Source organism: Echeneis naucrates, chromosome 13 (assembly GCF_900963305.1).
Source record: "Echeneis naucrates chromosome 13, fEcheNa1.1, whole genome shotgun sequence".
Lineage (NCBI taxonomy): Eukaryota > Metazoa > Chordata > Actinopteri > Carangiformes > Echeneidae > Echeneis > Echeneis naucrates.
In genome coordinates this window covers 7,383,920-7,409,435 of record NC_042523.1, presented here as the reverse complement: position 1 = coordinate 7,409,435, position 25,516 = coordinate 7,383,920, and the positions used below count along the sequence as shown (strand labels likewise).

The 25,516-nt window shown below is 44.0% G+C and overlaps 1 protein-coding gene across 1 annotated transcript in view; it reads right to left on the bottom strand.

Moving 5' to 3' along the window:
- Positions 1 to 3,968: 3,968 nt before the first annotated feature.
- Positions 3,969 to 25,516, bottom strand: part of LOC115053069 (protocadherin-16-like) — a gene marked incomplete at its 5' end in the record, with an annotated part of 73,990 nt that continues 52,442 nt past the window's right edge. Inside the window, 19 exons of the mRNA XM_029517632.1 lie at positions 3,969 to 8,425; positions 8,874 to 9,015; positions 9,108 to 9,394; positions 9,661 to 9,791; positions 11,456 to 11,607; positions 11,929 to 12,140; positions 12,229 to 12,342; positions 12,437 to 13,303; positions 13,406 to 13,615; positions 13,711 to 13,836; positions 14,669 to 14,908; positions 17,242 to 18,088; positions 19,499 to 19,656; positions 20,230 to 20,326; positions 20,419 to 20,606; positions 21,498 to 22,526; positions 22,909 to 23,145; positions 23,259 to 23,490; positions 24,190 to 24,378. Coding sequence (XP_029373492.1) covers positions 5,835 to 8,425; positions 8,874 to 9,015; positions 9,108 to 9,394; positions 9,661 to 9,791; positions 11,456 to 11,607; positions 11,929 to 12,140; positions 12,229 to 12,342; positions 12,437 to 13,303; positions 13,406 to 13,615; positions 13,711 to 13,836; positions 14,669 to 14,908; positions 17,242 to 18,088; positions 19,499 to 19,656; positions 20,230 to 20,326; positions 20,419 to 20,606; positions 21,498 to 22,526; positions 22,909 to 23,145; positions 23,259 to 23,490; positions 24,190 to 24,378 — 8,049 coding nt within the window. The remainder of the gene's footprint in view (positions 8,426 to 8,873; positions 9,016 to 9,107; positions 9,395 to 9,660; positions 9,792 to 11,455; positions 11,608 to 11,928; positions 12,141 to 12,228; positions 12,343 to 12,436; positions 13,304 to 13,405; positions 13,616 to 13,710; positions 13,837 to 14,668; positions 14,909 to 17,241; positions 18,089 to 19,498; positions 19,657 to 20,229; positions 20,327 to 20,418; positions 20,607 to 21,497; positions 22,527 to 22,908; positions 23,146 to 23,258; positions 23,491 to 24,189; positions 24,379 to 25,516) is intronic.

The following is a 25,516-nucleotide window of genomic DNA, read 5'->3' as shown; positions in this document are numbered from 1 at the left end:
GGAGCCTGGCACTCTGCTGAGGGAACACGGAGCAGAGACTTCCGTGCAAGCTGCAGGTATGAGGGGTTTATGGGTAATCCAAGCAAGAGAAGAAAGACCTCTCTCTGGCCTGGCCTCATTTTAACTGGACGGTAGCCTGAACTTCTCCGGCAGAGAGTCTGATCCCTACCAAAGGGCCCGCAGGCATAGCAGCTCACAGTCGAAAGGGAAGATTCAACATTTCTCATTCTTTATATCCTTGAGCCATTTCCTTCACTTCGCTACTGACTGATCTCTACAGCTGTTATCCATCTTTTTATCCGTCACATCATATACAGTGTCATCAAGATGAGATCACCACCGAGGTTACAAAAATGAGAGACATTATCGAGGCCTGGCTAACTACCTTTGAAGGTCTGCCTACTTTGGTAGCTTCATTACAGAAAGTACTTTTGAACATAAGACAGTGAGAGAGGCTCATGGCACGATCTCTCCTGCAGAAGCCATGTTAAAACCATTATATCCTCCAGTTGTTATAGTCATTATGCCTTCAAGGCTAACTAAGCCATCCACAGCTAAAGAGCATGAAAGCCTTCTGCAACAGCTGAGAAAGGGTTAATTTTTTTTAAACTACTTTTGATGACAAGTAGCCAGGCTCTTTGTTCCCTGACAGCATGCAACAATGGGGTTGCCGTCCCGGAGGTCATCTCCCTCTTCATTTGAGCTGCTCCCAGGAAGGACCTGTCTCAGATATGTGTGAACACTACACACAAGCCAATATCTTCCAAACACACATCCCCCAAGACACTCTCCTATTATGCTTTCCGTCCTATGCATGTGTGATAAAGGGTTGACATTTGACACTGTTCATTAGGCTGTTACATATTGATCCAAGCACCTTGAATAGTCTCTTTTAGAGAGATTATAGCATTTCTGAAAACATAACATTCTTTGCCAAAAGATTACCACCTGGCTTGTTGCGCTCCCTATAACTAGTTAGAATCTACCATTTGTAACGAAAACTATAAGATGATGTAAGACTACAAGGTATGTTTCTCTGATGCTAGTTCAACGGAAACAGAAAAAAATTATTGTGCAATTATGTAACTTAAACTTTCTTTTCATTTAAACTGTATTTCTTTCCGTAATACAGTTTAAATGACAAAAAAATCCTTCACCGACACACAGGCAGTAAAGAACACAACGCACCGAGAGCAGATACTTTTCATCCTCTTTCTGTGTTGCAAAAAAAAAAAAAAAAAAATTTGCATCTATTCAGAAGGGGCTGTACCGGTAACAAATGAAAATCATTCAACAATGCATGAAATTAGATGTTGATTAGCATATTCTTCGATCAAAGTGTGGAACTGATCAATATGAAAACACTTTTATTGTACACCGGAAAGCTTGATTTTTCTTCTCTGTGAAAAACGAGCTGCTTTGAAGACAGGTAGTTCAATGAATGAATGATAATCGAACACGAATAACCCTCAAAATCTTGGACGTCAACCTGGCATTCTGGTCCATTGTAACTACTGGAGGTTTAATTTTACTTCTCAACCATCTATGTGGGGATTCATGGAGCATCTATGGTGAGCAACAATGTTAACTCAGGCAAGGAGCACAAGCCTTTTCAGCTTCACAAAAACAATCACATTTCTATGATTTTTTTTTTTTGTCAGCAGATAGTTATGTTTCATTAAGATAACACATTCTGCCTCATTCAGTCTGCACAACAAGACTCACTTTTCACTTTTTCATTGATTTCAATGAAATGATAAAAAAGAGGATTGTGTCTTCTCTGAATAATTGTTTCCCAAATCTCTACTGCTGGCAGGACGCGCACAGTGTTATCAGGAGTAACATCCATGATGACATGCACACAAAAAAAAGCCTATAACAGTTGATGTGTACTTGCACAGCACAAATGAATAATTGTCTAAACTTAACCTGAACCTGAACCCGCTGACCCGTTTTCTTCTAAATTTCTTTTTCTATTGCAAGTAAGAAAGTAATTACATAGAAGTTTCTTATACAACCTCTCAAACGACCAAAACTGTCCTTTGAACGTTCAGGTGACTAAATACAGGAGTTCAAGTAAGAAGTTAAATAACTGAATAGCAGAAAAGGATTGCTGATAAAATCAAGTATCCTCATTATAAAATCAACAAAACAGCATTGACAGCTCTTTCAAAGAAGCAGAAATGGGGTCAGTGAAGGAGATCGTGTGTTAACAGTGCAGCCTCCTGCGTATCCACTTTGCGTTGACGGGAAAATGATAGATTTCACTTGGTTTACTCAGAGCCTTTAATTTGAACCTTGAGTAATGACTTGGCTTTTGCCCTCTTACTCATATTATCTGAGTTCTCTTGTGTATATACTGGCCTCTGATCCAAGGTGCTCGGTTTGGTTCACAACATTCAGCCCATAACCTGAGCCTGCAATGACACCAGGCCGTGCGTATCATCAACGGGCCATCCAATTCAGCCAACTCCGCCCATATTTCCAGTCCAGGAACAAAAAAAAAAAAAAAAAAACACTCCCAGTGAATTCACCTCTGTGTGTGTGTGTAATTGCTCAGAATACCGCAGGGTTTAGGTTTCAGCTCCATGACCAGCTGGAGGTCGGCCGTGGAGCGGACACACTGTGCTTGACCAGTTTCAGCTCTGTTTCATCAGGCAGAAGGAGTGTTGTCTAGCCCTGGGCAATATGAAACTGATGCAATGAGTTCCCATGACAGGTGGGGGTGGATACAAAAAAAAAACATCATTTAGTAACATTATTGACTTGCATTCACTGTGAAACGGGAAGTTCAAAACAATTTTGACAAATGCATATCTAGAGGGAAAAGTTCAGTTTCTGACACTGCTTGAACTTTATGAAAAGGTGAAAAGGTAAAACAAGCACCAAATGAAAACATTCTATAAATACTGATGTCTGCTTTCTCTGCAGTTTTCTTAAGTGTTTTCGCCACCCTGTTTTTTCTTACACGTTATATGACTTTGCGAATTGAATTTGAGGACAATTAGCTGAAACCACCAAACAGACTGACATTTCTGAAGAAGCAAAACAAAGATACGTGCAGAGACGGTAACAGAGAAAAGCTGTTGTGAGAACATCGGCTGCACTTGCTTAAAGATAAAATCAGAAATTGAACCCGGGGTTTGTGTGGTCTGTATTAAATGATGAAAGATTTCTGAGCTGCAAAACATAATGTGAATGAGATTTCGTCTTTATTTTTGGCAAAGTTGATGGCTTGGCATTAGAACACATGAACAGGGTGGAAAAGACTGGCTCCATGCAAATGTGGAGATAATTTGAACAAACAAATATACAAATGCAATAAAGCTAAACTGAGAATTTAATTTGAAGAAACTAGTGGCACTGTTTTGCCTTTATTATTCATCGGAAAAATTTCCCTTTTTGATTTTTGTATTCCTGCCATCGGTAATAGAGAGAACATCTGCAAAGTCATTATTTCAAATAAGTTGGTAATAGAATTGTGACTGTGTTACATCATATAAACCTATCAAGCTCAGAATAATACTTAATGGCTATCATTAAATCCAATATCGTTAATTTGAGATATTTTTCTTAATTTTGGGACAATGCTGGGACTGAATGTCCATTTGTCCTTGTAAGGTGCTGGCTCTGGGACAACAGGGAGGTTCCAGATTTAGTGTTTATACAAGGTGGAGGAGCAGTGCTCCTGACTTTAGCTGTATCTAAATGAAGGCTTGGGATACAATAAAATACTGTTGAGCCTTCAAAACACATCTCAATGTTCAGAAATGTCAAATTCCAAAAGGTTAAATTTTGAGTAATGGTCACATTTTGCACTTTTTTTTTTTTTTTTGAGAACAAAATGCCACCTTTATTGTGAGAGAATCTAAAAATGACAATGTGAACAACATTAAATGTTGTTCACATTCGTACATTTTCATTATCCTGAGCTGAGAATGATGCAACAGAGGCAATAGTTTGTTCACATAAGTATTTTAATCAGGCACTTTGCTCGAAACATTTCTCTGGACAAGTCTAGATTGTTATGTGAGAACATTTGGAGGGATTTCTCTTCTTTATGGCACCATGATACACATAGCTTGGACAAACATGAGATGTAAGTGGCAGGCAACAAAGTTCAACACCAGCAACAACAATACAAACAACAGGAGTACCTGCATTCTATCAAATACAGTAGGTAGTGTTCATGTGTATTTGGCCGTGGTCAGAATAGCATTATTGTAAATAATTTAGCAAATATCTCAGCATTTGAGGTCTGCCTATATAATAAATAAAATGTTAGTTTTGCTTACATAATGTTTACAAGGGTAAAAAAAAAAAGGGGTTTAAGCAAAGACAACATTGACAATAATTGTAAGGCGAGAGAAATCTGCATTCAGGCAAAAACAGAACACTGCTTAGCAACTAAGGCAAATTAACACCATGTTTATTTTTCAAAGGCTGCCAAACACACAAATATTTCTGGTTTAGGCATCTGTGTAAAGGTATTAGGTGAATTATGGCTGGACATGTAAATTTTTTCTCAGTAACAAGGAAACATTCTCTGGTAGTGTCTGAACATTCAGAAATATACACTTTTTTTTTTTTTTTGTACATCTATCGTAGCATATGAAACGTTTGTTAATACATACACTGCCTTTATAGTGCGAGTGAAATGAGGGCACAAATGTGGTCCAAAATAACATTCATTTAAGTTTGGCAGTAAGTTTAAAAACCAAAAGTGATCTGGACAGCCATTTTCTGTGTCGAGATAGCACTGATTTAGAGCTTAGATGATTCTTTACATATTTTACTGAGGAGGAGACAAGTGACCACGACCTGCTTCCTCTCTGCATGAGGAGGCTGCCGATAAAGCACATCATCTTACACACATAGCTGCTCAATGTTTTGCCTCACATGAATTAGATTCACAATACACAATGAAGAGCAGAGAGGCGAAATCCTGAAGGTCACGATCGCTGGATGTCAGGTTTCAATATGCCTTGCAGAAAACCGAAGCGACACGCGTTGAGGAACAATACGACTTTTTTGACAATTCACATTCACGATTACCTTTTGATGTGAGATCAAGCGTTGGATGCGCAGGAAATCTGATCACACGATACGCTGTTCTGACAGATGTTTCATTTGTTCAAGCAAGGGTGTCTCCTCTCCTATAAATATTTACAATAACCTCTTCCCAAAAAGTCCAATTCATAAAGCATTAATGAAGAGCTTTGTTTAAAACCACAAGGTTAAGAATTACATGAGATAAAATCAACTTACAGTACAAACAAGTATACAGTACAAGCTACAAATATACAAATATAGAAATATATTCTGAGGTTTCAGCAACCTTTTCTGATGCTTTAATCCCATTTGTTGTCAGGAACCACATACAGGTATAAAAATATAGACAATGCTTTTATACAAAATATTGACATCATGTATGGATCCCTATTCAAATGTGCAAATTAACAATGATCAACAGAAGAATAAGGACTTTCATTCAGACACACACACACACGCACACGCACACGCACGCACACGCACACACACAAACACACACACACACAGACACACACACACACACACACAGACACACACACAACGTATGCATGGTCCATTTTGGCCTGTTAGTCATGTAGTTCAGTTTTTCCAGCGACCACCAGAACTTCAGCTATTTGGACTTTTGAGTACAACCTTGTGTACTTCTTGTCTTAACAGACAGAATAAAAAAGAGAACTGCTTTGACTGATTTCAGGTTGCAGCCTCCTGCGGTCATACAGTAGAACAAGACTGGGATAGCAATGACTCAGCTTTAATCCACTCTTACGGTGCGTCTTTACAAGTTAAATCCTCAGCTCTGCCTCCTCGCTGTGTTCCAAATTGTGTTCAGTTGTGCTGATCATGGAAGCAGAGGGGCCCTGTGAGACACTGAAGGGTGTAATTGCAGGAGAACGTGCTGCCAGCGGGGAGAGGGAGGGGGAGAAACTTGGAGACATAGCCACCGAGGAGATGGATCCCTCGCCGCTGAGGGGCGATCTTCGTAAAGAAGCCAAGGAGGGGAATGTCCTCCCTACGGCGGGCTTTGGAGGTACAGTTTTTGCCCCTGGGTGGGCCACGGAAGTGATGAGAGGTGGAGGGTCGATTCTGGACTCTGCCTTTGCTTTGTGATGAAATGACCTCCGGGGTTGAGGAGGAGCCGTTTCATCTTTTAAACGTGCTATTTCGGTGAAAACATTAGCTAAGGGTTGGAACTGGGGACACCAGTTGAGCAGGTAGTCCCAGTTGTAGCTGCCCCTCAGCTCCTCGTCACTGGCTACGATGGCAGTCAGGGAGCCGTCCACTGCAGGCTTCCCATCCTCTGGGAAAGCGTAGTCTTTCGGATGGGAGATGCTGAGTCCCCGTCCCACCCCCACATACCCACCCCCCTCGTCCCTGTAGACTGGCACCTGGCCAGCTAATAGAGAACTGTTCAGACTGACCAGTTTCTTCCCTTTGAACCAGTCTATGGAAGGTTCACAAGACACATCTGACAGTTGATCCGCATCCTGCTGGATTCCAGAGTCTGGACCTCGGGCAGAGATGCGCTCCTGCATGGAGGAGGAGATACTTGACACTCGTGGGTATTCATTAATCATTCTGATCTCATCATCTTCCGCTGCCTCTGCTTCCGCAGAGCCACGCCCACTGGAATGGGATGGATCCAGGGAGCCTCCACGAGTATACGGACCACTGCTGCTGCCACTTTGAGCAGCTGAGTACCCAGGAAGGGTCTGATGGTAAATCATTTCATTTGCTGTTATCTTTGTTTCCTCAAGCTTATGCAGCATGGTGCCTGAAGTTGGTGTTCGTCCGTGGGTTTTTTGCTCCTTCTTTTGGCGCCGTACTTTAACAAAGAACAGCGCGACAGCAATTATTATCAATATAACTATTATCCCGAGTGAAACTGCAATGACGCCGATAAGCAGCATATTCATGTCTGTGGTGAGACCGAACGACGTGCGTGTCACATCTACAGTAACTTTGGCCACTGCTATGCGGGAAGTCTCCAGAGGGCTGTGAGCAGTCACGTCCAGTGTCATCAGACGCACCTCTCTTTTAGAGCGACTTACATGCCTGCTGTAGCTGTCCATTTTCAAAGAAATAGCTCCTGTTGATTTATTGACTTCAAAATAAGGTGAACTGTCTGCCAGAGAGTAGAGGACAATGCCATCCACGCCTCCATCCTCGTCTCTGGCTTGGACTTTTCCAATGATCTGACCTTTACTTGCTCCCTCAGGCACTTCGAATGAAAACTCTGAGGATGTGAAAACGGGATCATATTCATCCTCGCCTGTAACATAAACTTGAACCGTTACAGTGGCAGAGTAGTTGCCGGCATCAATGGCAGCAGCCACAAAATGGAAGGAGGCTACTTTCTCAAAGTCAAAAGTCGAGCGAGTCCGAACCTCTCCAGAAGTTTGGTTGAGGAGGAAGGCCTCTCTTCCCTCTTTAGAGTTGTCTAACATGTAGTACCTCAGCTGTCCAAAAACACCTCTGTCGTGGTCAATAGCATGCAGCATGGTGACTAAGGCATTCTGGGGTTGGTTTTCCCTGATGCTCGCAGTTACTAGATTGAGGGGAAAGAACGGCCAGTTATCATTGATGTCCTTCACTTCAATGCTGACTGGGGCCAAAGCATAGTGCCCGTGACCATCAGTAGCCTGAACAACAATCATATGATGGGACTGTCTCTCGCTGTCCAGAGGTCTCTGCAGCCTTAAGGCTCCGGTCCACTGGTCCACCTGGAAGAGGTTTGTCTCGTCCCCAGAGCTTATGGAGTACTGCACCTCGCCATTAGGAGCAGAATCTGGATCTGTGGCAGATAGGTGCAAGATCTCCATCCCTGCTGCTGCACCTTCGCTCAGCACCACGCTGTATTCTGCCCGGCTGAAAGCTGGAGGGTTGTCATTGGCGTCTGAAACACTGATAAGGATAGGTACGCTGGAGCTACGTTGGGGGATTCCACGATCTGATACCACCACAGTCAGGTTATAACTTGGTACTGCTTCAAAGTCCAGCTCCTCCACCAAGATCAGGCTGCCGACTGTCTGGAAACCCTGCCCCTCCAAGAAGCGCACACTGCTCTCAATCTGGAAGGTGTTACCTGAGTTGCCGCTGGCAATGGCGAAATCAAATCCACAGTTATCCCGAGACAGGTCTCCATCTGCAGCTTCTAGGATCAGAACAGTTGATCCAGGAAGCCCATCTTCAGACACGGTGGCTCTGTATTCTGACTGGTGGAAGATGGGGGCGTTGTCGTTGACATCTGAAACTTGGACCTGGACTGTGGCGATGGCTGACAGGGGTGGAGTGCCCTGGTCTCGTGCCTCAATTACCACCAGGATGGACGGGTTCTCAAAATCAAACTCTGTTTTTTGGTTGACGAACAGAGTCCCTGTGAGGAAACAGAACAATGTCATATAAATTATCCTCTTTATTCTGTTTGTTATTTAAGACATATTGATGAATGATGAAAACAAATAATCAAATTGCATGTGTTTTGCACACCCTTGTGCATGTAGTGTTTACTGGAACATTATTGGAGGCAAAGAAATTGCACTTGAGAACATGAGGCAGAATAGCTTGAGGGGAACAAGTCCTCTAACGCATTTTTTTCTAGATGCTATCTCAAGGAAAACATCTGAGGCAACTAACATTAAATCTGGCTTTCAATTACTTTTAATGAAGAAAATGATTAAATATTTAGCAATTCCTGTCGCAAATATGTCAAGACTCCAAATTTGTATGCATGTAGAGCATTAGGGGTTAATATATTTTTGGTGTGTAATTATGGGAGGAGCTCTGGGCGTAAGCAACCATATATGTTCAGACAGCAACCTTACCGTTGCTTGGGTCAATGTAGAAGACGCCCCTACTTGATGACATTACTCTGTAGGTAATCTTCCCATTCTCTGCAGAGTCACGGTCGGTGGCTGTTACAGTGATGACTGCACTGCCTGCTGGGAGGTGCTCTGATACTGTCACCTAAAGAGCAAAATTAAGACCTTTACCATCTGCACACAACAAATTGATACATACATGCAGGTTAAAAGATGGGGGCGTGAAGGTAGCTGTACCTGATATAAGTCTTGAGTAAAGGTGGGAGCGTTGTCATTCACATCATCCACCAGCACAGTGAGGTTGGCCTCGCTCTGATGTTTAGAGTCAGACGAGCGAACGGTCAGAGTGTACCATGTTCTTTCCTCGTAGTCCAGGGGTCCCGTCAGAGACACTCCCCCTCCGTAACGATGAATCCCAAACATTCCTTGACTGTTGGTATCCAGATGTAGTGTGTACGATAGGGCTGGCCCTGAGTCCACATCATTCCCTGTTACCTGGGTGATAACAGTGCCAATCAGAGTATCTGTAGGAAGGGAAGCCAGAGGAAAGAGCAAATATTTAGGTTGCAGCAGAGGAATTTTTTTTTTCTTCCGTCTTTATTAAAAAATATCCCGTCATGAAAAGCTTAGATCTAATAGACAGGAAATGAAGAGAGGAACTTGGCAATAGTTTGTTCATAAAAGGGTCAGGCTTTTCTCACTGAGCCCTGCTGAGCGAGCTGCCAGGAAGGGTGATGGGAGGCTTTTGGATAAGATCGCTGGACTAAGTTCCGTTGTGAAGCTGACTTACCCTCGGGCACATGGATCTCCTGGGGCAGAGGAATCATGGGACTGTTGTCGTTGAGGTCAATGATGATCACCGTGAGGGTGGCAGAGCCAGCCAGTCGCGGGGTTCCCCGGTCTGTTGCTGTGATGACTAGCCTGGTGCCAGAAAATGAATGTTACTGTGTCTGAACATTAATGAACACGGTTGTGTGATGTTTCAGCCCCTCCACCAAGACTGGCTGCTTTTTATTTCAGAGTAAACACTCGAACATACAAGCTCTGTGTTTCCATGAAAAAAATACAAATAAAACATTTGAGAAATGCTCTCTTCGGGCCAGGCATGATTTTCTTTATAGCTCATCAGCTCATTTGTGATTTTTCTTCTCTTTATTATATAAATGAACCCTTTCTCTGGGCACTTCATTCATAGTAAATCTATCCTCTTACATCCAGTATATAGAAGAAGAAATAAATATTTTTTTCTCTGATGCTGTGTTTTTCTCTTTTCTTGAAACTATGATTTTGTTACTGACAATATGCACAAAATGGAGAACTTCCTCTAATGGGATCATTGGATCTTCAACGTTAATCACTGTGCACCCATCATTAAATCTACATTGATCTTACCTCAAAACCTAATAGGTTTCATGACTAGCACAGCTGTGGCACTATTGCGGCAACAAAATCTGTCTATAGTACAGACAGACATGGACATACTTGGACCATACATACCTGGCAAAGTAGTCAAAAGTGCCTCTGTGCTACATGGTGCTGCAGGATTAAGCTATAATACGCAGACAAAGTTTTGCATTTTGGCACCTTTATTTTCTTCTTTCCAAGTCAGTTTTTATTTTTTTTTATTGGGATTTTGGTTAGATGCTTGAAATAAAGTGGTAGCAAGTGAAAACTTAAAAAAACTACAACAAACAAGCAAACAAATAAACAAACAAGAAAATGTAACAATTTTTCTTTTTTTTGTTGAACTTTTACATGTCAAAAAGCTCTCTTGGAACCGAAGTTGTATGGAGCATTTAATGTCATCACATTGAACGCAAAAATCAATCCCACAACAGCCCACATTTACGGTCTATTATAAACTCTCTAAGAGGAAACTACAGGCTTACAGTTTAGTGGCAGTAACTCTAAAGATTGCGCCCGTTAAATAATTTTTTTGTGCCCAAAAGTGTTTCATTTGTGGAAATGTTCTTACTCAACAAAATGTGTAACTATCCTGACCTGCTTTTGTCCCTCAGTTTAATCTGCTGAAATTATGCAAAAGAAACAAAAATACATTATTTCTGTACACACACTTACAAGGTTATACTACACAAGTAAGCATGTTGTTGTACCTGATAATAATATGATGTCAACTTGACTGGTAATAATGTAGTTACATATACAGAGTATTCATCCAAGTCCAAACATCAGCATGTTAGGATGGTGTGGCTGGTGTGTTGGTTTGAGTGCAAGATGGTCTTTAGGCTGAATGGGCAACGGACTCATCTCAAATTTCTTTCCAACTACTTCAGTTGCGCTTTTGTTCTGGCTGCTTTCCTTCCTGATTTCAACTACAGACAGTTGTGATGCTGTTATCGTAAAAGGTAGACAGACAGAAAAACCTGAACGAAAGTACTCTAAACCACCTGGAAGTTCCTGCTGCATTTGGTGTCTGTAGGACCATGATGACACATGACAGATTCATCAGGATATAACAATACCAGCCCCCCCCCCCACAATAACAAACATTTAAACATACATATGTCAAGGCCAGAGATGACCCGAGGTGAACTACATAAAAGAGTAAAAAAAGAAAGACTCACTTGGTTTGCGTCCAGATCTCTCTGTCCATTATGGCTGCAGTGGTTATGCTCCCGGTGACTGGGTCTATCTTGAACAGGCCACTCATGGATGACGCCCTGATAGAGTAGGTCACCTGACCGTTTTGACCCTGATCCAGGTCATCTGCTGCAACCTGAGGACACAACATCCCCATTTTGGTAATGAAAATACAGAAATATTTGCAACAGCTGTTTAACTGTAACATGAACTAGTGAGCAATAATTGGGCTTAGAAGTCAAGAGTTCAGAAAAATGAGCTATATGGATCGGGCTTCAAGACAAAAATGATTCCAAATATTCATCAGGGACACAGAGAACACAGGCAAGTGAACAGCCATTTCTCTACAGCGTTGAAGCTATCCAGATTTCTGAAGGTTGAGTCCTTTTCTATTCTACGACTTCACACTTAAACAACAGCCAACCATAATAAATATGTGGGGGAAAGGCTACTGCACCTGGATAATGGGAAAATCATAGCCCTGTGCCTCTCTAATGTATGCTATGTAGTTCTGGAGTTGGAAGCGTGGCAAGTTGTCGTTGACGTCCTGCAGAATTAAGTTGACAGCTATGTAGGAGCTGGAGGACGCCGTCTCAGCTTTCACCACAAGGCGGAGTTTGGGGGTCTCCTCAAAGTCCAAGCCTTCAGATTTCTGGACCCATATTTCACCTTTTTCACAAAAATGGACAATGAGTCACTGGAGAACAACATCACTTTGCAGTGTTTTTTTTTTTTTTTTTTTAATCTGTGCACTTACCAGTGATAGAGTTAATGCCAAAAGACTGCATTCTGTTTCCACTGAAAATACTGTAGCTGATACCAGTCTGAGAGCCGTCAGGATACTGGGCCTGGGTCTGTGTTACCACTGTGCCTACATGGTGAAAAAAAATGTAAAACATTTTACTTTTCCATGACAAATGTAGAAATGTCCAAGTAAAAAGGATGGAAATTTCTATCACACAAACCTTTGGCAGCGTTTTCTTGCAGGCTGACATCTCTGGCTGTGCGAGAGAAGCGAATTCCCCTGTAACTCTGTTCCCGAATATAAATGATGACCACTCCGAGGGAAGATTGAGCTGGGTTTCCTTGGTCCATGGCCTGAACTATCAAAGTCCTCTGGCTTTGGGTCAGAGACTGCAGTTTCTCTGTGGCCTGGATGTCTCCTGTCAGTGAATTAATAGTGAAGCCCCTCACGGGATTGGCAAAACGATAAAAAACTGAACCATTAGCCCCAAAGTCCTTATCCTCCGCCCTCATTGTGGCCAGCACCCGGCGACTAGATACACTGCTGGCTGAGACATTCACAATAAGTGGGTCCTGAATGAAGAAGGGAGCATTATCATTCACATCCTGAATGTAGACGGTCACCTGAGCAGTGGAGTTGTGTGGGTTAGCTGGGGAGGAGTCGGTGGCACAGACCTCAAATGTATATGAGGCAGTTCTTTCTCTGTCTAGGGGAGCTGCTGTGATTATGCGGCCCGTGTTCTGATCTATGATGAACATGCTCTGGGAGCCACGGCTCAGGAAGTACAGCACTTGACTGTTGGCGCCCTGGTCCAGATCAATGGCTTTCACCTCCAGGACCAGAGAGCCAATGGGAACGTCCTCTGAGATGTCTGCGGTGTAACTGGTGCTCTGAAACTGAGGACTGTGATCATTGGTGTCCAGAACGGTAACCTCCACAGTGGCAGTGCTGCTGAGTGGAGGGCGGCCCTCGTCCTGAACTGTGACTGTAAGTGTGTAACCAGCTCTCCTCTCCCGATCCAGAGGTCTCGAAGTGGACAGCACACCGGACCGTCTGTCCAGGTGGAAGTGTCCTGATGGATCTCCAGCTGCAAAGAAAGCAAGCGGCATCCTGAGTTTGCAACGTCCCTGCCCTGAATTATAGAAAATGTAAAATGGTGGCTGTTGAGCTGATTAAAACAAATCGTCACCTGTAATTCTGTAGTTCATCACCCCACTGTCTCCTGTATCTGGGTCGGTGGCTCGGAGGGTAAACAAAGACGATGCATCCAAGTTTTCAGGCACTTCTATGCTATAAAAGAGACGTCCAAAGACAGGGACGTTGTCATTCTCATCAAGGACTCTGATCCTCACTGTTGCTTTGGCATAGTTGGGTAGGAGGCCCCCATCTCTTGCATAAACTGAACAGAGAGAAAAAAAAGACAAAGCAGAATTAGGAAGGACTTTAGATAATAAACACCCTGCTGTCACTTTTTTTCCATCTCTTTGTCAGTACCAGTCACAGTGTAGTATTCCTGCAGTTCCCGGTCCAGCAGTTTAGTGGTTGTTATGACACCTGTCACTGGGTTGATGCGGAAACCCTTTTCTGAGATGCCACCGTATGTCACCTGCCCATTGGTTCCTGCAGTGAGACACAGACAATGACTGAACTCGAAACTGTATTAAAATGAAATCATTAGCAGCTCACACTGTTTATTCCAATGACCGATAAATGCTTCACAAACACCACCATTTAGAGAGTATTTGGATTTGTCCTTCTAATAGTTTGAATGCTGATTTGTTTGTTTGTCATTCATTAGTTGTGCTGTCTAAGCATTTGGCAGTGACAGCCCTCCCTCAGGTGTCTGGCTGCCAGATTGCGTGCTAACAGAAAAGAGTCTGGCATCATCACCTGTTTACTTCACTAATTGCTTTTGGATAGAAAGTTTATAATCCTTCTGTTTTATGTGCTTCTTACTAAGAACAGGGGAATGTACCCTTTCTGTGCCTCCTCCCACATTCTGCTGTGTAGTCCTCAATTAAAAACAACTGTTAATGTCTGTAACGTGAACACGTAGTCAACACACGAAGGCTAAGAGCAATTACGGGCATTTTGAAGCAGCACAGATTGATGTCTGTCGAGACCTAATCCACACACACATACACACAGCGTGATTAAAGTAATTTGCAGTTCAAAAGATGCCTACACATCTTGGGAAAAAGGATGAATTTTGTTCAGTATGTTTCTTAGATGTCTAACCTCAACATGCTGCAGAAATCGCATTTCTGTGATTATATTTCAAAATCTTGTTTGAACTTGTTCCAATCAAAAAATTGCGATGTAAATGAATTTGAACTGAGGGTCATATCCAAGTTGGATGTCAAAAACAAACTTTCTAGCTAAATGTTACAAGTTAAACCAATTCTCAGTGGGAAAGTGTGCTTAAATAAGAACTGCACATTGTAAGTCTCACCTTGATCCAGATCAGAGGCGGACACTGTCAACACACTAGATCCAGGAGGCTGGTTTTCAGAGATCTGGGCTTCGTACTGACTGTCCTCAAACCAGGGCACCTCATCATTGACATCAATCACATGGACACACAGCACTTGGCTCGACGAATGCTGGGGTGTCCCATGATCCTCAGCGACTATAGTGAGGTTAAAGATGTCCTGCTCTTCACGGTCCAGGGGTTTGAAAATAGACAGAGAGCCTGTAGAGAGATGAATCAGAAGGAGCAACGTGAAGGAAATTTCCTGTGTGTGTGTGTGAGTGCGTGGGTGGGTGTGCCTTATTGCAGCCTGTTTCCCACAGGCAGTTACACACGACAACTACAGTATAAAAGCATGCTATCAAAGGCAATAAAAAATGCCACTTTCCATGGTTGTGCGTCGTCAAGTGATTTAAAATGCTGGTGTGAAAAGTTGCCGTGTGAGGGCCAAATCAGGGCTAATCTCCTCCACACACAGAACTTTGCCTACCTGAGTGCTACCACCACCACAGCTCTAACAGCCCAACGGTCTGGCCACATTTTATGAGATTTTCCATTGGAGAATGCCGCAGCCATCGAGAAAGAAGCAGTAAACACACGCTCTAGACACGCAACAGCCAGGCCTGCCGTGCTCTGAAGAAATTAGGGGCACCCTTGCCTTTTCATTATCCTGCCCTAAGAGGGTAGAGCTTGTATTGATTCAATTTCAATTTCATGCTTTAAAATGAGCTGCAACTGTTAAAGAAAGAAGGGGCCAAGGCTGTTTGGTTTTAACTTTCTTGTGTGTTTTTCACTTTGTATCTTGCTCGAACTGAGATAACTTGCCCCCAAGCTTTTAATCTGGTAGGAGTTATGGGCTGGAATATTTTCACCAAATTTGACTGTGATCCTGTCGTATCCTTGGTCACCAATGACACAAGGAAGGACAAAACAACAACAACAACAACAACAACAACAACAACAAGAACAACAAAGAAAACTGTGGAAACTGGGAGAAATTTTTATTTCGGGTGTTTTCAATTCCAACATTTTAAGCCTACGTTGGGCTTGTGGCGCCAACACTTTAGACTGCAGTGAGAGGGTTAGATGAGGTCTCTCAGACAAACAACAAACACGTCTTTCTTGTCCTGACTGCAGAGGCCATTCATCTACATTTGATTAGTTAATCCTTGAATTGTGTTGCCTTTTGCAGAGAGGCAATTCACCCTATCACCATCTCCAAAAGTGAAATTAATGACCTCCCCTCTGACTGTGAGCGATGAGGATATGTCTCCCTCCGTGATTTTATACACTTCTAATAATAGCTTGATAGTTCCCTCTATTGTGGTAACTGTTATGCCAAAGTAATGAAAATAGAGTGTGTAGAGATGGTCCCAGGTCTCCGTCGCTGACCCCAAAACAGGAGCAAACCAGGTGCTCGGAGGATTAACTCTGTCATGATTCTAACAAATAACAAGTGTGCATGAAAACACTTCAAGATGAGTCACATACTGGGGTGAGGCAGAAGTGACATGCATGACAGACCCTGAATGTTTCCATCCCCGAGCAGCTCCAGGGGGCATCCTGGCTGGCAACTTGAAGGGGGAGGGTGGAGCCAAAGCCGACACGTGTCTCAGGCACCACAACAAAGCCCACAGGACCAAATATCCTAAGGCCAGTGTTGACTAACTAACAGCCTCATGCAAGCACGCAGACACATATGTACATGCCCACGCACACTGACACACGTGCACACACATAAACACACGTAACTGATCCCTTCTCTAATGGTTCCCAGAAGCCCAAGTAGGAGGCTCTTTTGTCTTTCATGGGAATAGATCCACAATAACAGATGATGGGGTGTACTCGTTCATGTAAGTGTGTGTGTGTGTGTGTGTGTGTTAAATAATTGGCAGGCTGCCCTGTCTGTCTGCCCTCCAACTGAGAGAAATAAGTCATGAAAGGTGAAGCAAGAGTTGTGCTGCGCTTAGAAGTAAGCAGAGTATTATAAGAATTTGTGTGTGTTTCTGGAGGGGGAGGTTTGGCAATTGTGTTGTTGGGAGTGCACGGGGGGGTGGTTGTGCAAGCACAAGAAAAGATAAGAACATATGCAATGCAAACAAAAATTTACAGCTGCCACAAATGGTCCTTTCACACCCAAACAGAGCTGAACAGATGCAAAATTCATTCACTAAATTCAAAGCGCAACACACTAATGTTACACTCAGGAGCTGGAGTTATACCCATTATATTACTAGCATTGCTATAAAAAAAAAAGGTAAAAAAAGAAAATCAGATGGTCCAAGCTTTGACAAACTGATGGCAGTCATCTGCTGCTTTGAATAATGAAAATATCTGATGCTAATCTGTGCTATATTCATGCTATTTGACAGTTTGGCAACGATATGACCATATGTTCAGTGGTGTTTCTGCAGTACATGTGCACGATAACTGCAACATTAGCAGCAGTGAGATGCAAACTAGTCCCCTGGTGAATCAGTAACACATCCACCACCTTTCCCTTGTGCTATAAAAGACACACACACTCTCCTGAAGTGGGACTGGGCCTTACTTACCAGTGTTGGGGTTTAGGCTGAATGTTCCTCCAGTGTTTCCCGTCTGGATACTGTAGGTCACTCTTCCATTTTCCCCTTGGTCTGCGTCTCTGGCCATGACATACAACGCCACAAAGCCCACCGGCTGATCTTCCATCACACTGATAGCTGTTGGCGAGCTGAACACTGGCGGATTGTCATTTTCATCTGTGACATAGACCCTTGCCGTGACAGAACCCCAGCGCCTCTGGCTAGCATCCAGGGCAGAGTCTGTCGCCTTTATGACAAGGATCAGGTTGGAGGTAACCTCATGGTCAAGCTCCTGACCCAAAGACAGAACCCCAGAGGAAGGGTCGAGGTTTAGTAAACCAGGGGTGTTTGGCCACTGGTGAAGAATTGAGTACCTCAGCTCGCTGTTGGGCCCGCTGCCATCTTTATCTACGGCCTGGAAGGTGTAGATAGATGAGCCAGGCTCCATGCTCTCAGAGATGACGATGGTGATTGGATCTTCAGGGAACTGCGGCGCGTGGTCATTGCTGTCCTCCACATCGATGGCCAGGCGGACCAGTGTGCTGCTTGGAGGCACCTGAGAGAAGTCATCCACCTCAATCTGCAGAGTGTAGTGTGCATCCCGTTCATAGTCAAGGGCCCGAGCCAGATACACATCTCCGGTGAGTCTGTCCACAACAAAGGTTCCATCTTGGTCTGTACCTCCAACCACAGTGTAGGTCACCTCCCCATCCTCAGGGCTTTCTCTGTCATGGAGGCGGACTGAGCCAACGACAGAGCCAGGCTTGGCCTCTTCCACAGAGTTGAAAGACATGGACAGAGAACTGGTCTTAGAAGTAGGTCTGTTCACGCTGAGAACCTGCAGTGAAGAAAAAACACTTGATGTATATTTCAGGACACAGCAACATGACGGGGGATCTGATGCTTCATTGAAATGGCCGGTGCCAACTTAAAAAACGAAGAATGAATTTTAGGCAAAGCAAAACCACATTCTGTCCACTCCATCTATTTGTATCGACTGTGTTCACTGGGAATAAACGAAACCAGTTACACAAGGTTTTTTATGGACTTGAATAACACTCCTGCTAACATTAATCACACTTAATCTAATACTGATGTTGCTGCCAGGAAAAATAAACGATGACAAAAGTGACACAATCGGAGACAGTTTGATGAGAGATATGATGAGAGGGGCTGAATTTAGCACTGGGACATGTTCCTGTATCATGTAAGACTACACTTTTTTTGTGAGCAGTTCAAGTGTCTTCAAAGACAACAACATTATTACTTTTCCCCTTTTGTACTGAAAGAGCACCAGAAGTAACACGTGGCACGTTGTTTTAATAAAGAACTTTTTTCTCTGAGACAGGCTTGGATTGAGAAAATGTAAAGAGGGGGGGCACATGAGGAGGATTTGTTGATCAAATATTCAGCAGCATATGTTTTGTAAGCTAAAGGGGGTGATTTGGAACTTCTAGCATCGCATCCTACAGTACAGTTCCCACAATAGAGTGGTAGATTGCAGACACTCCATAAATAAGCTGTGTTTGTTGTGAAATCTTACATGACACGCCATAAATTGGTTCCACATTAGATGGAAAAGGAGTGTTCCAGAAATAAACCGGTATAGGCCCGTCCTGTCATCAATGGATTTATTAAGCCAGTCCGAAAAGATGATTGAAGGAATTTACAGAAACAAGTCGATGGGCAAGAACAATATTTTTCAGTTTAATCCAATTAACTAGTAATTATGATTTTTTTTTTTTGGAGAGGAGGTAAACTGAACTGGCACTTCCTTGAGCTGTTTATATGGCAACTCTATTTTCCTGGAACCCATGAATCCACGTTCCTTCCAGGGTTCCTCCATTGTGTCCATTTTCTGTTCTATATTAAATATTAACTGAATTACTCTCAATACTGTGTTTTACGTGAGTGCACAGCCCTGCCGCTCTTTGCAAAAAGGGCTACTGTATTAAAAAAGTGTTGAAGTCATTGAGTATGACCTTGATCAGAGCAGGCTACAGCTGGCCCTCATCATGAGCCAGCTGGGAGTATTTGATTCAGACCCACTTTTCCATTTCAGATAGAAATTTCCCTTTTGAAAACTCACTAGGGAAGAAAAGGGAGGGGATGGGAGGGTAGCTTGTCAGAAGTGAGGCTGATATGTCTGAGGCTAGTCTGAGGGGCCCAGAGACATGGATCCTCTCAGCCCCGAGTCTATTCTTTGATATTAAATAGGTGAGCAGTGAGGGTGTTTGTGCTGGCTGACCTGAACGCTGAGCAAGCAGGAGGTGCTGCGAGGGGGCAGTCCTCTGTCAGTGGCCGTCACCGTCAGACTGTACTCAGCTCGCTCTGAGTGGCTGAGAGGAGACGACGAACGCAGCTCACCAGTGTTTGGGTTTAAAGAGAAACGCTCAGCCCTGGGACCTGGGGAGAGACAGAGAGTCCAGACTTTCAGTGGAGGGCTGGAGTGGTGTGCGTGGGAGGGTGGAATACACAACTGTGGCAAGTCTGCAAGTCAGCATTGAATCAAATCCATTTTTAGACCTGCGTTACTAATGAACGCAAACATGGTGCCTTTTGTTTACAGTATTTGTTTACAGCACCAATGGTTTTCATTCATCTCCAACCACTTATCCGTTTCCAGGTCACTCACACTGGGCGAGGGCGGGGTACTCCCTGGACAGGCCGCATGTCAGGACAGTGGGAGGAAACAAAGAACGTACAAAGTCCACACAGAAAGGCCCCAGGCCGAGAACCGAACCCACAACCTTCTTATTGTGGGGCAACAGCGTTAACCACTATGCTGCAGCGCTGCCCAGCACCAATGGGACACAGTACTTTTCTAAACACAGCTGAGACATGACTCAGTTCACCATAGCAACAAAGTAAAACCTTAAAAAAACATCACGACAACCCTGAACTGTAAACAAGACAATATAAAAATGAAATCAATGAAAGGATAAAAGGTAACAGAAAAACTTCCTGTAGCCACCATACCTGACAAAGAGTAGACGACAGTGCCATTCTCTCCTTCATCAGGGTCTTTTGCTTGCAATGAGCCCAGTAAAACTCCAGAGGACTGACCTTCAGTCACCTATGGGAAAAAAAAACAAGACAGATATCACTACGGACATAAAAGACTTTTAAAGTTCTCCTTGTCTTTTTTTTCTGTTTTTGTGGCATCACCTGTATGATGAGGTTTTTGCCTGCCTGGCTGTGGGTGAAAGTGGGGTCATTGTCATTGTCATCCAGGACAGTGATGAAAGCTGTGCCTGTGGCGCTACGAGGAGGCGAACCTCCATCTTGTACCACCACAACCAGCTGGTAACTAGACTGCTGCTCTCTGTCCAAAGTCGACCTGGTACTGATCTCACCTGGGGAGAGATGGAAGGGGATGAGAGGGATTTTATGCCAGGGCACTGGCGCAGAGAGCTAGAATAATGAAGAGTGACTGACAAGCCAGCAGGTTTTGTTCAGTGACACACAAGTAAGTAGACTTGCACTGTGTGTAGATGCTCCAGGACATGTGTACGTACACTCTCTCGCACACGCGTGCACACACACACACACAAACAGAGGAATGCAGGGAGGTTGGCAGACGTTGCAAAGACTCACAGCTGAGCCAGAAAGTGATCACAAATCAGAGTCTGAGTCTCCACCCCCAGACTAACAGGCTCAGCAGGCCAATTAGAGCCCAGCAAGCAGCTTAGTGCTGCTGTCACCATCGTCTGACTAATTTATGACAGTGGGGAAGAGGCAACAGTACGGGAGTCTCTCATCTTTCAGAGATGACGCAGTGAGTTCACTAAACAATGATTGAGTTTTTTTTTCCTCCACATATAATTAGAACTTTCAGCAGAACAGAGTAAAATATGTTTCCCATGAACTCATAAAAACTTGTTTTGACATCCTCAGTTATTTCAATTGAGTTTTGGTTTGATTTTAGTTCACTCCACAAAAAGATTGTAATATGTTATGAAATTTTGAATTTTTGGGTCAGACACACTCTGGTGCCTTCTGAAGGAAAATATTTAACATTATCTGGAGGATATCAGAAATTCACAAATAATATTAAGAATACTGCCTTTTTTAACATTTTGTTGGTATCACAGCATCTCTCTCTTCCACAGCTTTACACATTTAGTTTTTAACCTTAACTTTCTCTGGCTCCTGAATGTGGTAAACCTAAGCAATGCACGTGATTTCAAACTTAATCCAATAAACCATTTGTGACTGCTTTTGCCAAGAAGAACCTGCATATTAACCTGTAAAAGAGTTAATCTGGAAGTGGCGGTCGGAGTGCAGGAAGCGGTAGCTGAGGCGTCCGTTGGGGCCACTGTCTCGGTCGGTGGCCAACATGTGACCAAAGCCTGTTCCTGCAGGCAGGTTTTCTCTCACAGCCATGAAGACCCTCTCCTGCGTGAACCGCGGAGAATTGTCATTCTCATCAGTCACCGATATGCGCACAGTGGCGCTGCCCGTCTTCTTTAACTGTCCGTGACCAGCACTGGCCAGCACTGTTAGGAGATACATGTCCTTAACTTCTCTGTCCATTGCATTCTTCACAAACAGCCAGCCACTGTCTGCGGCAATGCCGAACCCGGCAGCGTCTCCATCTGGACGCAGGTGATATGACAGGGGGCCAAAGTGCCCGGAGCCAGGGGCCTCCCTGTTCAGAGCTCTGACCTGCAGGAAGCGCGTGTTTATCGGTGTACCTTCCTTCAGTTCCACACGATAGGTGAGTGTGTCAAACACAGGCCCCTGGTCATTTTCTGCCTGGACGTGAACCACAAGCATGAATGTGGCACTAAGCTGGGGTACCCCACTGTCCTTGGCAACCACTTGGAGGTCATAACGGGGGCTAGTTTCGTAGTTGAGGCTCCCCACCAATCGGATCTCTCCGCTGCTACGTTCTATGCTAAAGGTCCTTTGGATCCCACTTGGAGAAGAAAGGTCGAAGGTCAGTTGTCCATTGGCCCCAGAGTCTCTGTCCTCAGCTTGGACTCGATACACCACTGTGCCCATTTCCGTATGCTCCGGCAGCAGCAGGGACTCTGATGACGAGGGCAGAAAAACAGGCGCGTTGTCATTGATGTCTGCGATGCTAATGTGGACACGGGTCTGTCCGAAGGCTGGAGGGTTGCCACTGCGGGCCTGCACCTCCAAATCTAGAGCTGACTGGGCCTCATGATCCAAGGGCAGACTTGTCCTCAGGGCCCCAGTTTCAGGATCAACTGTAAAGAAGCCTGCAGGGTCTCCAGAGCTGATGGTGTAGGCGATATCTTTAGAGGGGCCTGAAAGGAACAAAATATGACAAAGACATGTTACAACAGCCCAAGAGGCTACACTAAAAGCTCTGTACTCGCCCACTCTACAAATGTCTTTTTTCAATTTTTTAGACGCTTATAGTAAAAAAAAAAAAAAAAAGAGTGAAAAATAGCAACTATAAAAGATTAATTGTGACATGGAATTTTTGATTGATGTTATTTCAGCGTTTTATGTGTATAGTGGCTCAACACCTATTTGCACAAGTGTTGCAGGGAGCACATAAGAAGCTCTATTCAGCTTGCTCCAGTGTGACTGATAAATGCATACTGACTTGTTCAATATAAGCGGAGGGTAAGTGAGTGCATGAGTGAGACAGAAGAAGAGAGAGCATGTGTGGGGAGCTCCCACCTGTCTTACTGCTGGCCTGGACAATGCCTATGACTGTTCCCCGCAGGACGTCCTCTGCCACAGTGAAGTAGTACTGAGACTGTTCAAACACAGGTGGCGCCACCAGCCCTGCCACCACACTAATGTTGACTCTGGCATTGGCAAGAGAAACCAGACCGCCGCCGTCCTGAGCAGAGATTACCATGGGAATGACGGAGTTGGCCTTCCCGTAGACAGACCGAGACAGGGAGATCACACCTACAAAAAGGTTCAAACAATTGCAGGATGAAATTGTTTGAGAGAATCAATAACTGAAATCTTAAAAAAGACATTACTCCTTCCACAGGGAAAGGAAGAGAAACCGTGCCAACCTGTGTCTTTGTTGAGTGTGAAGTATGGAGAGGCCCCTCCAGGTACGGTTTTGTATGTAATTCTGCCGTTCTCGCCTGAGTCAGGGTCATAGGCCGTCACTCTGACAACAGATGTCCCAGGAGCGCTCTGCGTGCTCAAACTAACCGCATAGCTGACTGGGTAGAACGCAGGTCTGTTATCATTAATGTCAACCAGATCTACTTTCACATAGGCTTCTGAGCTCCGTCCACCCTGCAGAGGAAACAAAAAGCTCTTTTGTTATATCGTCACATACATTAAATCATGAAAAAAAAGAAACACCTAAAAGCAGGATTTAAGCCACATTAATGGAGCTAGTAAAACCCAGCAGTAAACCCTGTTAAAATTTCGATGTATAGCGTAGCCTCTAAAATATAGTCCCAGCAGGTTCGTGCGGGGATACAGATTAATAGTTTCCCTCGGGAAAGAGCAATATGTCATGACCCGTGGAGGGCGAGAGGGCTCGCCTCAACCAAACAATCTGTTTCATAGGCTTTTCATTTGGAGAAAATACAGTGCAGGCTTTTCATTTGGACCAGGTGGCAAAAACGAGGGAGGCGGCAGTCCAACTTGTTAAAATATTACTGCCTGACAGTCGAGGTATTTCTCCATCTGATTGCTTTAACATAACCACAGAAATTTTGTTTCATTTTTAACCTTTTATTTTTTATGGATTATCTGGCATGAAGTCAGCGGGATGCTATACTAATGTTCGAGCATGCCATGGACAGCCATTCAAGCTTTTTCTTTTTATATTATTTTATTTTGGCTGCTTAAATCTAAGTTTTTCTGCACAGTGGTCCATGTCTTTGCTCTCCTGTCAGTACGAAAAGCATGGCTGCTGTGTTTATAGGATTACTCTGTGGCTCAATAGATTCATATTAAGCATGATTTCAAAATGTGGTGGCTCACCCCATCCACTGCAGTAACAGTAAAGTCGAAGCTGGCCGGCCCTTGATCTCTGTCTAGTAAAGCACTAGTGCAGATCTGGCCTGTCTCCTTGCCAATCGCGAACTGAGAGGGAAGAGCGCTGTTAATGCCAGAGCCAAGAGAGTAGGTAATGGAGCCAAAGGAGCCGGCGTCTGCATCTGTCGCAGTTACCTAGAGAGAAGAAAACATGCTTTCCGTCAAACACTCCAACATTGTGCTTTAGAATGAAAATTTATCAAGTTGGAAGGGAAATATCTTACTGGATAAACTCAGCAGTTTCCATAGTCATTAATATTATTCTAAAACCACAACAGATCAAATCTAAATTCTATTATAGGGATGTAAGACTAAAGGCAATCCACAAAACGAAACAAGAGCACCATACCAGGTGCTTTGAGAAAGCATCTTTGGACACAGTTTTTGTTGCGTAGCTGAGCCAGAGCATGAGCCAAACAGGCTCTTTGGCAGTCAGGGCCTCTGAGGGAATGAAAGAGGGTTGGCGGGAAGGAGGATGACTTCTACAGGCTACTGGGAGAGCTGCCAGCAAAGAAAACTGCCTGCTTCGGCAGTGGCGTCTGTCTGCGAAGGACAGTGACAGGGACAGCTAGGGAACAGTGGGATACCACACAGTACGCTTCAGTGCGACCCATTATACCCTAATGTCAAGTCCCCCTTGCGATCTGGTTTTAATAACACCACACATCTACAGAGGGCTGGAACTGCTGGAGCTATAAAAGCAGCTCACGAGTCATCGGCCTGGGAGCTGACTGAATTACAACAGGATCTCCCAAGACAGCACAAGGCAAACAGACCAATCAGATCAGGCCCTTAGGTACCAGCAATATAATCGTTTGCAAGTGTTGGCTTGGGAAAGCAGTTTGTAAGAGATTACAGTAGGATTAAACCTCACAAGTTGATTAGAATTCTCCTTCTTCCCATCCTTTATAAATGGATCTTTTTAGGAAAACGCTAATTGGAAGAAAATAGAAGCTTGAATCACGCTCTGTTGCTCCGACACTCATCAGCGGGGAGCCTCCTTGTGTAAAAATGGAGCAGTCATCAGGAACATTGCCAAGAAAAATAAGGCAAGCCATGCTTATCATCAAAAGGCGACGTTTTCAAGGGATTGCTATGAGTGTGTGAGAATATGGAAATCATTCATTCAAGGTGCTGAAGGTTTGGCCGGGGTAATTCAGGCTCCAGCTCTTTCCTGAGCAGATGGCAGACGGGGGGCTCGGCAGAGAGCATGCCCCACACTCTGGACTGTAACTCCTACCAGAGGGTGAGCACTGTGTGGGAGTGAGGGAGT